The 15,013-nt window shown below is 45.0% G+C and overlaps 1 protein-coding gene across 3 annotated transcripts in view; it reads left to right on the forward strand.

The window, feature by feature from the left end:
* The window catches only part of DELE1 (DAP3 binding cell death enhancer 1), a 22,596-nt gene continuing 7,583 nt past the window's right edge, over window positions 1–15,013 (forward strand). The window contains exons 1-9 of one of the 3 annotated variants that reach the window (XM_064458859.1): window positions 1–369; window positions 488–599; window positions 854–947; window positions 1,323–1,466; window positions 8,018–8,073; window positions 9,686–9,779; window positions 10,500–10,642; window positions 11,393–11,551; window positions 12,455–12,547. In XM_064458859.1, the coding sequence (XP_064314929.1) occupies window positions 266–369; window positions 488–599; window positions 854–947; window positions 1,323–1,466; window positions 8,018–8,073; window positions 9,686–9,779; window positions 10,500–10,642; window positions 11,393–11,551; window positions 12,455–12,547 (999 nt within the window). In that variant the 5' untranslated portion in view covers window positions 1–265. Of the gene's footprint in view, window positions 370–487; window positions 600–826; window positions 948–1,322; window positions 1,467–8,017; window positions 8,074–9,685; window positions 9,780–10,499; window positions 10,643–11,392; window positions 11,552–12,454; window positions 12,548–15,013 lie in introns of all 3 variants that reach the window. The other 2 variants (XM_064458858.1, XM_064458860.1) reach the window with 2 other exon arrangements.

The raw sequence follows: 15,013 nt of genomic DNA on the forward strand, positions 1-15,013 counted from the left end.
CCGGGTGCCACTCTACCTCTCCTCTATGATACGGCGCCGCTCTATCCCTACCCGCCCGCTCGGGTCAGGTCGCCTGAAGCCGCTCCCTGGCGCTTTTCCCCTGCGGGCTCCGCTTTCTCCTTAGCCTGGCGTAGAGGTCGCCGGCGCCGTCTCGGCCCCGCGGGAGGCCCGTCTGGATTAGCGATCCCCTTGGCCACTCGGCCCTCTCTATGGCCCAGGCCGCCGTCGCTTGGCAGCGCGCCCTCTCTATGGTCCCGCGGCCGGGATGTGGCGGTGGCTGCTGCGGGGCCGCGGCCTGGGCCGCTGTTGGCCGCCCCCCGCCCGCCCCGCCTGCGCCGCCGAGCCGTCTGACGGCCCCAGCCCCGAGCTGTGAGTGCGGCCCGGCCCGCGGCGCCGGCCTGTAGCGAGAGCCCTCAGGGCGCCGCTGGGCGGGGGGCTGACGGCTGGTCGCTGGTCTCACGGTACTGGTGTTCTCTGGTGTTTTTAGAGCGCCCGGTTGCCAGGACGGACGGCCCCGGGATGGCCGGGAGCGAGGAGGAAGGCAGCAGCCCCTGCCTGGACTGGTGTGCCGCTACTCGGTGCTGGAGGCAGTCACCTGGGTGAGGAGCAGCTGGCGGGCCCCTGGCCCTGGCTGGGAGGGATGTCACCGGGAGACCTCGGGGGTGTGAAAGGGGATGGGAGCAGTGGGCGCTGCGGGAGCCCCCAGGGAGGGGAGCCGGGGTGGGAGGGCTCCCCGAAACGGAGCTATGGCCAAGCTGCCAAATGGAAGTGGGACAGAAAGAGGGAGCAGGGCTGTTTTCCTTGACTGGTGTGTGCTTTTCTTCAGGGTGCACTTGGTGCGCTTCTTCTGCAGCTGGTCAGACAGATCTCGTGGCTGAGATCGCTGCCGGACGCCAGGAGAGAGCGCAGATGTCCCAGGCTTTCTTCGGTGCCCTCTCAGCAGACAGGTTAGTAGCTCTGGCTTGCGAGAAGGGGTTGTGGGAGGGCCCGGCTGTCGGAGGGGATTTGTGCCTCGTGATATGTTAACTAAGACCGGAAGAGAGCTGTTGTGAGAAGCTGACGGCTAGCTTTCAACCTCTTCGGGGAGAGTGAGGGCTGATATCTCTCAGGAGAATCTTGCTCTTTCTTAACCATGTGGTGCAATCCCACTTTGCATCCTGCATGCCCTTACCTTTGTTTTCTGTTCTGGCCTCTGCTCCCCAAGCTTCTGCTCGGCTTTGTGGTCAGAGCAGAGACGGACACTGGGTAGATACGCAGTTCGGTGTTGTCTCCTAAAGCAGACACTGCACAGCTAACAAACTGTTTTGCGCTCTGTGTTTCAGTGGTGACTGAAGCCTCAACCAGCTGTCCGAATGTGCAGCTGGAGTCCTGCTTCCTGCAGAAAGGAAGTCCAGAGGTTGTACTAGAGAATTCATCCTCAGGCATCCCCTCAGGGCAAGGAGAGAACCAGCCCTGGGCAGAAGTAGGTACGTGCAGTGTGCTGCAGGGTAGTATACTTGTGGCAGAGGGACTTCTGAGTCTCTGAGTTTCCCCAAGGCAAAGCCAGGAGCCAAGAAGTGTATAGCCAATATTGACACTTGAGGAGATAGGTTAGAGTGGAAAGACAGAACTTGAGAGGTGAATCAGGAGTCCAGAGACAGGATGAAAAAAGCTGCTGAAGGCAGGGAGGAGCTGGTCTAATACTAATACTGGTCTGCCTTAGTGACCTGATTACAGTTTCTGTTCTTCTGCTGTGGGCAGATATTTGCAGCCAGAGATACTCAGGCAAATAGTGCGGGAGATTTGTGTACATGGTGTGAAACTAAAGGAATTATTTTCTCCCTGCAAGATGAGAATGTATATGCGAGTGCTTATGCGGTAGATAAGACAGTGGAAGGAGGTATCAAATCCATTCATATTAAAATGAATTTTTTAAGAATAAGAAGATACACTTCAAAAACTTTGAAGTCTTATCCAGGAAAGCATGTCCTACACTTTAAAGTCATATCAAGGAAGATCAGATGATGCCTACAGCAGGGCTACTTACTAGATGTATAAACACTTCAGGAAAATTATTAGAAGTAGGAAGCCTGCTGCAGCAGGTGGAAAGGGGGGGCAGTATGTCGTTGTGATGTAGAAGAGGCACACAGAAATCAATCCCACAGATGTTTACTAGATGATGTAAGGTGTTGCAGAAGAGGTCAGAGGGGTTCCCCATTCTTTGCTTTCCTCCAGATTTTTAGCTTTTTTCTGTGCTGATTTAAGCTATTGCTCATCACTGCTTATCAAACCTATCTCCTGCCAGAGGTTACCATTCCCATCAGTGGGCAAATGGAGCATTTTGTTTCCATGTCTCCTAATTAACTTCAGGAAAACAGCCAGGTTAATTTACCTAAACTGCCAATTAGACTGTTTAACCCATCTGCTTTTGCCTGGAGCGTATTAAGAAGCAGTCAAACACACTGCCTTGCTGGCAGATTACTGGACATGGACCTCTGGGAGAAGTGGTGGGGAATAAGTGGAGACAGCGATGCCTTCAGCTGCACAGCTGAACACTCAGGAGCGGACATGTGTCTGTGTCTGACAAACAGTTTCCTGCTGGGAGTCAACAGGAGGAGCTTCTAGGCAAACTGATAAATTGAACAGTGACAAGTCACTAAGGCCACATGCTCTTTGTTCAAATGTTCTTCAGAAGCTATGAAATCGCTAAGCCTCTAATGATGATATCCAGTGCTTAAATCTGCTGTATGACCAGAAGAATGAAGACTGACAAATTGGATGCTGGCTTTCAAAAAAGGGGGGGGGGGGTGTTGTTTGAGCTGCAAAACTGCGGAAAAAAAGATAATTTTAAGTTGATAGAAACTGTGTTGTAGAATAGAGATGTTAGATACCTGGATGAGCATGCTATATCAAAGAACCAAAGGTCTTGGAAGGATTAAGAAACCATTTCTCAGGCCAGCTTGCTCCATTGCAGAGACTTGAAAGAGTTGTAAATCTATTAAGAGTTCTTTGGAGAAGTCGACAGGCACGTGGAGCAAGATTATCCTGCTTTTTACTTCCTGCAAATCTTCTAGCCAGGATCTAAGAAAAATATATCTGGAGAAATAAAGCTGATGTGAAGGTAGATGGAAGGACTACTCTTGGGCTAGTAACTCCTTAAAATACAAGAAATAGTTTTCACAATGGAGAGCCATGGATCTCCTTCACGTGGAGAGCTGGTGGATTCCCCTAATTCTATGCTGAAACCTGTTCTGTTCAGCACAGTCAGCAGAGATTTGGTAAAAAGAGGTGATGAGTGAGGTGGCAGAAGAAGCAAATGGTACAAAATTATTCAGGACAGTCAACTGTAAAAGTCACAGCAAAAGATTGCACAAGAACTAAAACCAGGGTAATCCCAAGGTAGGTTAAATTAGCATATGGATGGGAATATAACTGTAAATACACATACAGAATGAGGAATGTCAGATTAATAATTATATTGCAGAGGGAACATTTGAAGTCACCGCGGTCATGTTTCTGATAAGGTTAAGTCAGTGCTCAAAAGCAGTGAGGCCAATCAAATGTTAATTATTGTAAAGGAAGGAACGGAGGACAAGACAGTATCAGAGGTTTGTGTAAGTCTGTGATGCAGCCACATCTTGAATAGTGAAGGAAAAGACACTGTCTTAAAAACAATAACAAAAATGGCATAGAATAGGATGACAAGGAGGCAATTACATACAAGTAGAGACTGACTCTTCATCTTAAAAAAGAAGTGGCAGAGGGTGTGCTAGTCCTCTGTGAAACTGGAAGTATTAAGGGAAGGTGAATCGGGACAACATTTTTCATAATACACGTATTCATAGGCAGCATGGAAATTATCGGGTAGCAAGTTTGAAAAAAGGCAAGAGGCACTGCATGTTTGGCCAGTGCACAGGTAAATTATGGAACTCATTGCTACAGGCCAGAAGTATAAATGAGTTCCAAGAAGTGATTAGGTAAAATTACACATTCAAATTAAACTTAATGGGTCCAGCTGAAACCTCCTGCTCAGAAGATTACAGAACAGCTGATTGCTGGAAAGTTCTGCCAGGAAAAGCACGACTTTATAATCCCTGTTCCTTACACAAGCATCTACAACTGTCAGTTGTCAGAGATAATATATGTCAGGAATAATTTGATTTTGCTCAATATGCAAGTCCTCGGGTTACATTCTCCCATTATCCTGAGCATCCATTTTGTGGAAATTTATTGAGAAAAGTCAGGGTGAAGAGATTCGGTAATTTTCACTGCAGAGCCTGAAAAAATGTGTAATTTTGTAATGTGAGAAGTCCTGTGAATCTTCCCGTGGAAAGTTTTACAGTAGAGATTGGTGATGCCTTGGTGATACCTTTCTCTCAGAGTATGTTTTGCTTTTTACGGGAAAAGCTGCCTAAGGTTTAGGATTTTTTTTTTCCCCTGGTGTTTAGCTACTGAAAGAGAATGAGGCTGGTTAAATCAGAATGCAGCAAGAAGCTGGGGAGAGCAGAAGGAAGGGAAGGACAGGTGCCTGACAGATGATGCAGGGGAATCTGGTAGCAAAGTCTTGCCATTAGAGAACAGAACTCAGAGTGGAGCAGAATGTACCTTCACTTCTCCAGTTTGCTGTTGCCAGCAATGGGAAAGGACCTTTGAGAGAGAATTCCACATTTCTTTCAGTGTTTCAGTTAATTTCCAGAATTACTTGTGCTGGTCTACACGTACAGTGACAGTCTGTTATTGCAGTCAGCTACTTTGGTACCTCAAGTGGCAAAGATCTTTGTGATGGATCCAAACAGCCCAGCTTTGCAGATGAGCCATTCCAGTTTTAAAATAACACAACATGATAGAATCTATTACTTTTAGTGTGTTTAAAAAGAAAACTTTAGGAAATTCATTTAAAAGTTGCTTTAAATAGCATTCTGGATATTACTATCAGCAAGTCTTCAGCTGCATGGTCACATCCTATTTTTTTCATACAATTCATGCCTCGCACAAAGCTTTTTTTGCCAAAAGTTAAAGGCACATAGTGAATAAGCAGGTGATTACAACCAGTCTCAGTGTTATAGCAGCTGAATGCTGCCCTGGGGAGTTGTATTTTACCCCTGGTAGAACTGTAAAATTTGTTATTTCAATTCTGAGATTACAGACATTTCAAAAGCATGTTTTCATTTCAAAGCACAATGAAACCAATTGGAAACACTAAAATTTTCCATGAGGCAGAAATCCTGGATTTTGTCCAGCTCTTGTGAATTCATTCTTGTGAAGAATTTGGGTATTTTGGGATGAGCAATTTAGACTGTCTATGAGAAGATATTAATTCCTCATTTGGAGTTAGCTTTGAGCAACATTTGATTAGTACAGGATGAACAGTGGAGAAATACCAAATATTTATTAGCTGCTGAATATGTGAGCATTGGGCATCCAATACAGCAAAAGCTGCAAGATTGCATGGAAAAAAGGATACATAGTCATGTTATATCATAGCACATATTTGAAGAAGTAGAAATAACATTGCACAGAAAATTCCAGCTGTGGTATTCCCAGCTTTTGTGTGCTTTGAGCATACACCCTTAAGAATAATTTGATGTGGTTCTGCGTGTCCGGCACAGCAACAGATCTGTTCAAAGCCTAGTTCCTATGAAGTTCTGCTGAAGCTTGACCATTCTTTGGGAAATAAACAAACCGTTGGGTGAACTTGTATTACCTAACGATAGTCTGAAGGTTAATCTAAGCTGGTCTTCTCATTCTGCTGAAGTGGGATGGGATTCTTTGCTGCTGGGGGGTGCTTTTATTTCTCTCTTTACTGCTGAAGGAACCTAAGCGTTGTTTTTAGATTGTGTGCCTGGTATTGAGGCAGCTGCTCTGAAGCAGGCAAGTGTTAAAGATCACGATACCCCTGAAGAGTTTTGATTTGAGGCTTGCCCAGCTTCAAAGGTGAGTTCCTAGCAAATTCAATAATCTAGTCCTTCAAGAGATGGGACTGGGTGTCACAATCCCTGTGTTTTCTTCCAAATGACCTTACGCTCTCTGGGAGTGGTAACTAATGTGGGGAGATTACTGGGATCTGGGTGAGGCAGGTTTTCCAGTAGGAGAGAGGCACGAGACAGTTTTGCAGGCTGATAAAATTCAGAATTAGTTTTTGTTTATTTTTCATGGGGTAATGGTTTGTCCAAATTACAGCATGCTTTCTCAGTAAATAACAAGTCTGATTTAGGAGTAGATGTCTATGCCAAATGTAAAGTTTCTTAAAAGCATGAGTCTGCTAATGTTGTTTAAACAAATAGTTGGGAGAATTTTTAATATAGACAGTTTTTTTCATGAGATTTGCTGTTGCATATATGGCAAAAACCAAATTACATCATGAGGGAGATACCTGAACAAGAGATAGAGTCTTACCATGAGAAAGATCAGATAATTTTATGAAAATAAATGTATCTGAAAATAAATGTAAAGCACAACTAATAAATTCACAGATTGTATTACTTTTGATGGAATGATGAATAGAAATTGTGTTTGGCATAGTGATCTTGCTTGTTGCTGAGTGGTGCTTGTTCAGATAAAATACATTTTAATGCAGCCAGAGGGGAATTATTTATCTGGGAATAATGAGGGTGCAGCTGGAACTTAGGCCACAGCTTCATGTACATTGTAAGACAGTGCAGGCACCACAAGAAGCAATCCTGCCTGTTGTGCCCTCGCTTCTGCTGCTGTGTCGGCACAAGTGCTTGTGTAGCCATACACAAGTGCCAGGAATCAAGGAACTGGCCCCCAAAAGGACTGATTCTTTACTCATATTAGCTCCATGCTCTGCAGCCACACAGCTTGAGAGGGAGATGGGGAGACAGCAGGAGGGCGCAGCTACTTCTTGCATCAGCTGTGCAAGTGATCCAGGCTTCAGCACCTGGTGTCAGGTGCCTGGTAGGATCCAGCTGCTTACAGCAATTCAGGTTAAAAATAATTGACCTCAGTCAGCCCTCGCCTGTTCGTCCTCTTTGCTGGAGGTCACCATCCTCTTAGAGTAGCTGGTGTAAATGCCTGTGTAATCACTTCCAGTACAAGTCTGTTAAGAGCAAGGTGGCTTAGCTTCTGCTGTAGATGTTTTTGTTAGATAATTCTGATTGAAACTGGTCAGGTAGTAGCTGAACACGTTGTGCCAGCCTATCTAAGAGGGCAGCGATGAGCGAGTGAGGCCTATTGGGGTGATAACCTAAGCCCGCATGTGATGCGGCCAGAATAGCACATCTGATCATTCCCTTGCAGAAGCAGAACTGTACCCTGGAAAGAAGTTACCTGGAAAAGGAGTTAGGGAGGTAAGCACCTAAGCATGAGATCTTGGTGTGATGCCCTGGGAAATAGGAATAGGAGCACAGTTCTGATACATGCAGACTAGGCAGTTACAAATTCAAATAAGGAGGCAATTTTAGCCTTCCTGTGACACTGGTGAGAGGGTCTGCACTTCAAAAACAATGATGAAAATTCAGGAATAGTGGCAGAGAGTCATAAAGGTAATCAGCTTGGGCAGAAACGTACTTCATTTGAAAGACATGAACAGCACGGTCTGTTTAGAATTACAGACAAGAATCAAGAGGGGTTGATTAGTCGTATCAGGACTTTCAAAAGGAGAATGGGCTTTTTAGTAAAGAGAAAAAAAGCCTAGAAAAGCCAGCGCCTGGGAGTAGAAACCAGATATATTTTAATTTGAAATGAAACACAGAGGTTTAAAGCAATGATTACAAGTTTCTGTAACAAACTTTCAGAAGTGGGAAATTCTCTACCTTTTGGTATCTTCAGATCAAGACTGTAGGCCCTTCTGGAGGAGGTGCATTAGCCAGTTGCAGATTAGAGGACTGTATTCATATGGCACTTCGTTGCTTTTGATACAAAGGTCTGATTGGTTGGTGTTCCTTCTGTTCTTAATGTCCCTGACTGGGTGGGTGATCAGTCCTCTAGGAAAGAGCTGTGGAGCAGAGAGGATGGGAAGAGGTGAAGATACAGCATTGCTTAACCCTGCTTTTTTTGTTCTTTTTTCTTAATGTAGGGGAGTTCCAGATCCACGAGAGCTCCAGCTTGGAGCCAGTTCTCCACAGTGCAAAGGTACGCTTTCGTTTTTTGCACCCTCCATCTGCACTTAGGTTTCCTTACCTACAGGAAGACATCTCAATGCAACCCCAAGCACAGCCTGAGCAATCCGCTCACATGGAAGACTCTCTTCTGCCCTGCACAGCTGGAGGCCAGGAGAAAGAGAGATGTGATATACTGCTCTCTGCTTTAGCCAGAGCAAAGTTCCAGGAACTACAAACTGCCACCCCCATCCTTTAAGGTGTCTGTGTAACAGGGGTGCTAGTAGAAAACCACTGAAAGAAAAAAGCAAAGAAACCCCAAAACAAACAAAAAACCCTGTCCAGCAGCCCTAGTCTGTTCTTGTTTATTTGCATTTTTATGCAATCTTTCACTAGGTGATTACGTGCTGTTGCTATTTTGGTTTTTACCAGACAACCCATTACTGGAGAAGGTGGTGTCACTTCTAAAGCTGCAAATCAGGGCTGGCTCTTGTCTGTTATAGAGAGGAAGATGCTTTGGGCTTGAAGAGGGTGCATCAGCTTGAGAGTCACAAAGCCATAAATTATATTATTGTTCTTGTTGTGATTAAACCTGCTAATTCCTTGCAGTTCAGTCTTAGGTGCAGACAATTCACCATTTTAAAAATCAGTCAGCTGAGCAATTGCTCAAGGACAGTGTCAGCAGAATGGAGATAAAGTCGGTATTTAACAGAGTGGGATCCTGACTTTGACATGGTAGTGACCTCTGCTCTCCCACCAGAAAGGCATTCACATGGTCTGCCAAGGGTGTGAGCATTGAGCTCTCCATCCTAGGAGGTACCACGTCTGCAGGGCCCGTAGGGAGAGTCTCTAGCTCATTCATAGGTTGTGAGGCAGGTCTCGGGGTGCTCTCGGGAAAGGAGGAGAGTCAGTCTGTCTTGTCCTCTTGTGAGCAGCTCTGAGTGCTGGTTGAGCAGTAAAGCTGTTGGATGGCAAGCGGCATTTTTGTTCCATGACTTCCCTGCGGGGGCATCTCGGCTCTTGTGCAGTGTGCACTGCTGCCACTCGATGGCACTAAATTTGTATGCAAGCTTGGAAGCTAAAGCTGCAGGCCAAGCTAATCCTCCTCTCACCTCCCAAAGTGGTGGTAAAGTAAAAAATCCTGTTCGTTACTGAGAAAGAAAAGACATTGTCTCCGCTGTGCAGGATTCTATTAGGAGTGTGCAGTGTTCAGTAAGCTGACGGTGTGGGCTCAGCTTGAACTGTGTAAAGCATATACAGATATGTCAGTGCATGTCTGGTAGAGACTATTCGTGCTGTTGACATGATGCAGGAGGGTGAACAACGGCTAACGTTGCTTCTGAAGGAGGGAGTTATGAGTGGTATCGGGTATCTGCTAAATTCTGAAAGGTCTGATGATGCCCAAGAGACTACACCAAGCTCTCTGGCCAGAGGGGAGGCAAGCAATGTCCATACAGCTTCCCTAACAAGATAGCTGTGCAGGACAGGGAGATTTTTTTTTGTGGAAACATCACACCAGATTACATCACCCTCTTGATAACTAGAGTACAGTACAGATGTGTCTCAGTTCTTGGTTTCCAAGAAAGAATCTCTTATAGGGTCTGTATGTTTTGCTCTCTTAATAACTTTGCTCTTTAACTCCTCAGGGTGACCCAGCTCAGCGAGGGCATTTAGAGGAAGCTGCTCTCCAGTTGCAGCAGATTTTCCGGATTGACATTTCCATTGCATTGAATATCCTCGGTAATGTGGACTTGGATTTGTTTTGTCCTTAAACCACACATTTCTCTTCTTGGAGGACCTCCAAATTGTTGCAGGTCTTGTGTGAAGGCAGAGATGGCATATACCCAAGCTGAAGCTTCCTTTCAGCAATTTCAGCTGTGCTTTGAGAGATTTATTGCCCTTTGTCCTATCCTGCCACCTGATTTATGTCAGAATATTTAAATCCAGGTTTGGTTGAAGCCTGCACTGTTGTACTGACATCTGTAGTTGGAAATTAAGCCATCTCTGTCTTTTTCAGCAACACACACTGTCGAATCCTTGTATCCTTTTTCATTGTCTGAGACCTCAGTCTTCCTGGCAAGCTGAAAAAGCAATTGCAGAATTGTAACTCTTAAGATGAGCTGAAGGAAGATGCAATAATCTAAGAAAGAAATCCCTGCCCTATATACTCCACTAGTTGCAGCACTAAAAATGTGAACCGCTTCTGTGCGTACCGTACGTTGTGTTAGCCCGTGATCCTTCTTTGCAATGAGACTAGAAAAATCCCTAAAATGCAGTGTTGCCATTTTTCTTAGGGAAACTTGGGTCCTGTGGAATGAGGGTTGGTGAGCCTGCCAGAAGTGGACAAGAGCACTTGGCAGAGGCCCAGGAAGGCCCAGTAGCTCTGGGGGAGGCTGCTGCATTTGAGGCTGCATTCTGTCCATTTTCTTTTCCCCTGTTTTTATGTTGTGTTCTTTCCAGGGATTGAAAGTATGAGAGCGGGCCATTACAGGATAGGCTATACCTGCTTCAAACTGGCAGCAGATCGAGGCTACAGCAAAGCCCAGTTCAATGTGGGTCTGTGTTACGAGCATGGCAGAGGCACAGAAAAAGACTTGGAAAAGGTATCCGCGGCTTGTAGGGTTGTATATATGTGGCGCAGGCCAGGAGAGCGGTCTTTGTTGGGTGCACAGGCCTTTTCTCCTTTCGCATGGGTGTGACAGTCTCTGAAGTCTCGTTAGAAAATGCTGGAAATAATATAAACTGTGGGTTTGCAGTGCTGGCTTCAGTATCATAGATTCCCTCAGAGATGTGCTCCTTTCTCATAGCTTCTGAGGTCTTTTCATAGGTACATAGGCTGTGCCGCTAGCACCCATGAGAGTACCAAGGAGAAACCTGTCATGTTACTGTATTTAAAACACCACTGCACATCCGAGGGCTTCTTTACATCTTGAGTTATCCAGTTTGTGTACCTTAACTACAGCCTGCCACCTAGTGTATGCTGGCCATAGTCAGCATCTTCTGTAGCTGAAAAGATCTGCAGAGGCAGCTTGTTTCAAGTAATTGTGCACATCCCCGTTGGCACAGAGTAAGCTTTGGTATTGTTGGCCCAGTGCCACCCCCTTCAACGTGGGGAGTTTTGACTAGAGAAGGCAGGGTGGTTAGAAGGCTTTCGTATAGTTGCAGTCTGCTGTCTCACTTAAACAATGTCATATTCTTCAGCAGGGAGGTGTGGGAGAGCTGCTGGGGTAAGTGTGTGCAACTTATGATAGATCTAGACAGAGAGGTTAAGCTCATCCTGGCCAGAGGAGAGTCATGTCATGTGTGATTCAGGTAATGCACACCCTCAAACAAGTGTGTTTCTCTTTTTCCAGGCAGCTTTTTATTACTACCACGCAGCCAGTAGCTGTCACGCCATGGCACAGTACCGCTACGCTAAATACCTCTTACACCACAGACCTGAAAATGAATGGGGTGGGCATCAGAAAGCAGTGGCTTTCCTGGAGCAAGCAGCAATGGCTGGTATTACAGAGGTTAGTGTCCACAGCATGAGAGTTCATAGCAGAGATCCAGCAGAGAACCCTGTCTGAAGGATTTGAACCACAAGACATCCTAGAAAGCAGTATCTGTGGGGCTGGAAGCAAAATTCTTCCAACATATTTATACTTCTGACAGTGTATGGAGAGAGCCTTGACTGCACAAGGGAGGCAGCTAGGTCCCCACCGTGTCAGCAGTGCTGGTTGTCTGTTCTGCTGCTTGGTAATTCTTAGACACCTAGATTAGACCATTAACTTAGGAAAACTGACCTGTAGTTGAAAATGTGGTTCTCAGTTTCACCTCCTCTCAATTCTGAGAGTACAGGTCGCTTTGGTGGAAGAACTTCCATGAGATGCTTGAAGTAAGACCATATCCTCATATTGTATCTGTGACTTTTCAAGATGATTCATCCACATGGATCTGTGTACCCTGCCCTCCTTTCCCACTCTCCAAGAGATGCATTTAGGCATGTGCCATCTTGTGTTGCGAATGGCAGCCGTTCTGGCAGTGATTGCATCTCATGTAGCACGCTGTTCCAGGAAGTGCATCTGCTGTATCTTATGGACACCTCACAAGTAGGAGCTCTTCTCTGGCTCTGACTTTCACAGTGCAGTTTGAAATGATATTCTGGGTCTCATGGTGTTAGTATGGTGATGTTACTGCACGTATAGCGGAGTTCTATAGATCAAATGTAAATTTTTTTGTGTAGCATGTCAGACTGATTTTTTTTCTAGGACAGCCCCCCTTCTGTCAACAGGCTCTGCAGCCAGCAGGGTACTTTTCACACCCATCTTGCAGCAGTAACCCTGGCATTTGAACAACCTGCAAAGTCAGTAAAGGAACTGGAGTAACTAATGGGGAAAACCCTGGTTGATCTGTATTTTGTGGTTTTGTCACAGGCACAGGCTTATCTTGGAGTATTCTACATGAAAGGGCTGCAACCTAAGGAAAAGAGAGGTCTAAAGTATCTGCTGCTGGCAGCAAAGAATGGCGTAAGTAATCCCTTTGCAAGCTATGTTTGTTCTCAGGTTGGGATCGTTACAGGTTATGCAGGTGGCAGGTTTCAGGGCTTCCTGGAAATGGGAGTGAGTCTCAGGACTTTACCAGTCTAAAAGGACAGAGTAGAGCCCTGGTGCATCTTGGAGAGGAAACAGGCAGTGGGGTGCAGACCCTATGAAACATGAATGTAGAAACAGCCGTGCTGGGTTGGAGTAGTTCTTACAGCACCAGTGCTTGCATTCATCTAGCATAATTTTACAGGTTTCCTATTGTGGAGCATCTACACCCTCTCCAGTCAAACTCTTTCACTACTATATTGTTTTGAGAACTTCGTTGTGTCTATCTTGAATCTGTTCTCCAAAAATTGGCCCATTATTTCTTGCCTTCTACAGAGAGGATGAAAAGACTAATTCTGTTTCTTTGCAGGGACCTTTAATGTACTTAAATACTTGAATCTCCATTCAGCCTTCCCCCATTGTTGCAGTTTCTGTTCACATGTCACGTTGTCTAGATCCCCAACAATTTTCTTCCTTGCTGTTGAACTTTCTCCAGGTGACACAGGCTTTGGTTTGTTGTTTTTGTTGTGTTTGTTTGTTTTTTTTTTCTTGAAGGGCAGCGCCACAATCTCGGCATAGTACTGCTCCTGAACCCTTACCAGCACTTAGAGGAGTAGAAGTATGACATCCTGTGTCTTGCAGCCAGGTTTCTGCATCCCACAGTTCTGTTTCTTTACAGCACTGTGACATTGTTCACTCATTTTCAGCTTGCTCCACATTGTAATAGCTAGTTTTTTCTGAAAAACTTGTTCATTTTAACTTCACAGCTTTTGTGTAATGGAAAATAATGAATAGCTATTCCCTCTTCTTCTGGCTAATAATTCTGATTCTGTCACCCTTTAGTATGTCCTCTCTGAGTCATTTCTTTTGCAGGCTGCAAAGCACTAGTTTAGTTTGTCTCTCCATGTAGTTAAGCTGTTCCATTTTGCTTGTCTTCTCTCTACTTCTCTCTGATTCTCCTTTGACCATTTTAAGATGCTTGGACTAAAACTGGACTCAGGATGGAGGCATGCCAAGGATCTGACATAATAAGATTCTCTGCATTCGGTTCCAATAATTCCTAATATTGTTTGCCCTTTTGCCTGCCACTGAGCAGTGACTTGATGATTTCAGGTAACTATCACAGTGATTCACAAATTCTTTCTGTAAGCACTACCTTGAATTTGTCAACACTGTTTCCTCTGTGATTGTGTTGCCCACTCTTAGTTCTGCAAGATCTTCTTTGATTTAATTCTTCACAGTAAATTTGACCACTGTGAATGATACTACATCACTTGCAAGCTTTGCCACTTCAGTTTTCACCCACTTTAAGAATGCAGACACTGTCAGCACTGGTGAGACTAGACCTGACTAGCCCCAGCAGCTCAGGCATCAGGTTCATGATGGTTGATACAGTATTTAATTCCAAATCTGCTAAAGATCTCTCATAAGCTGCACCATTGGCTCCCTTCTTCCATCTTGATGTCAGGTGTGTGTGCTGCACAATATAACAATGAATTATCTCATTAAATAGATGATTATTTACTGAATGCCTAGTAAGCCTTTAACAACAGAAAATCTGGCAGGTAACTGCAGGTCCCAGGGGTAACCCCCAGTCAATCAGTGTTTTGCTTGTTTTGGTCACAGCTATGACAATTCTCAGAACCCAATCATCTCTCCCCACCTCTGCTTCCCAATGGATGCTGGCTGTGGGTGTGCAACAGCCATATCCTTGGTGGCAGGCTTGTGCATAGGCTCCCTGGGATGTAACCCCACTCCCAGCATTCTGCTGGGAGAAGGGCTCCATGAGTATGTTCTTTTCCCCAATACCTTGGAGTATGAATTTATGTTTAATTGGTTAAAAGACTGCTGGATATGGGTGAAGCAAGGATTGCACCGTTTAGCTACAACTCAATAAAAGGGAAAACAGGTATGAAAAGTCATGGGTTCAGTGTTTTCTCTCTCAGGTTGTTGCCCTGTGCTAGAGCTGAGGGGGGAACTCTGACAAGTGTTCTTCCAAATACTACGATGCTTCAGAGAACTGCGTTATACTTTAGTTACCACTTTTTAATCCTCCCTTATTTTATGCATGCAACCACAGAATGTAAAATCCATATTAAAGAATGTTGTTGGAGAACTGAGTCTGACCTTCAGATTTCAAAGCATGTTGCAATCAGTTATGCCATGCTAATTTGGGGATCTCTTCTCCTGTGGTCTTGTCTTTGAGGTGTTCGTCACATAAGAGACAGCTAGTGGAATTCTTCATACTTATTTAACCCTGTCTCTTCTCACATCTGAAGTGCCAATCCTTCAACATGTTTATCTCATCTCTAAAGGAGTTTATTGCTGTCATAAACCAAGACTTGCAACATTTTGCAAAGCACCCACTCATTGCGTTCTTAGCTTTCCTCTACCAGCTACATC

Source organism: Phalacrocorax carbo, chromosome 8, assembly GCF_963921805.1.
Source record: "Phalacrocorax carbo chromosome 8, bPhaCar2.1, whole genome shotgun sequence".
Lineage (NCBI taxonomy): Eukaryota > Metazoa > Chordata > Aves > Suliformes > Phalacrocoracidae > Phalacrocorax > Phalacrocorax carbo.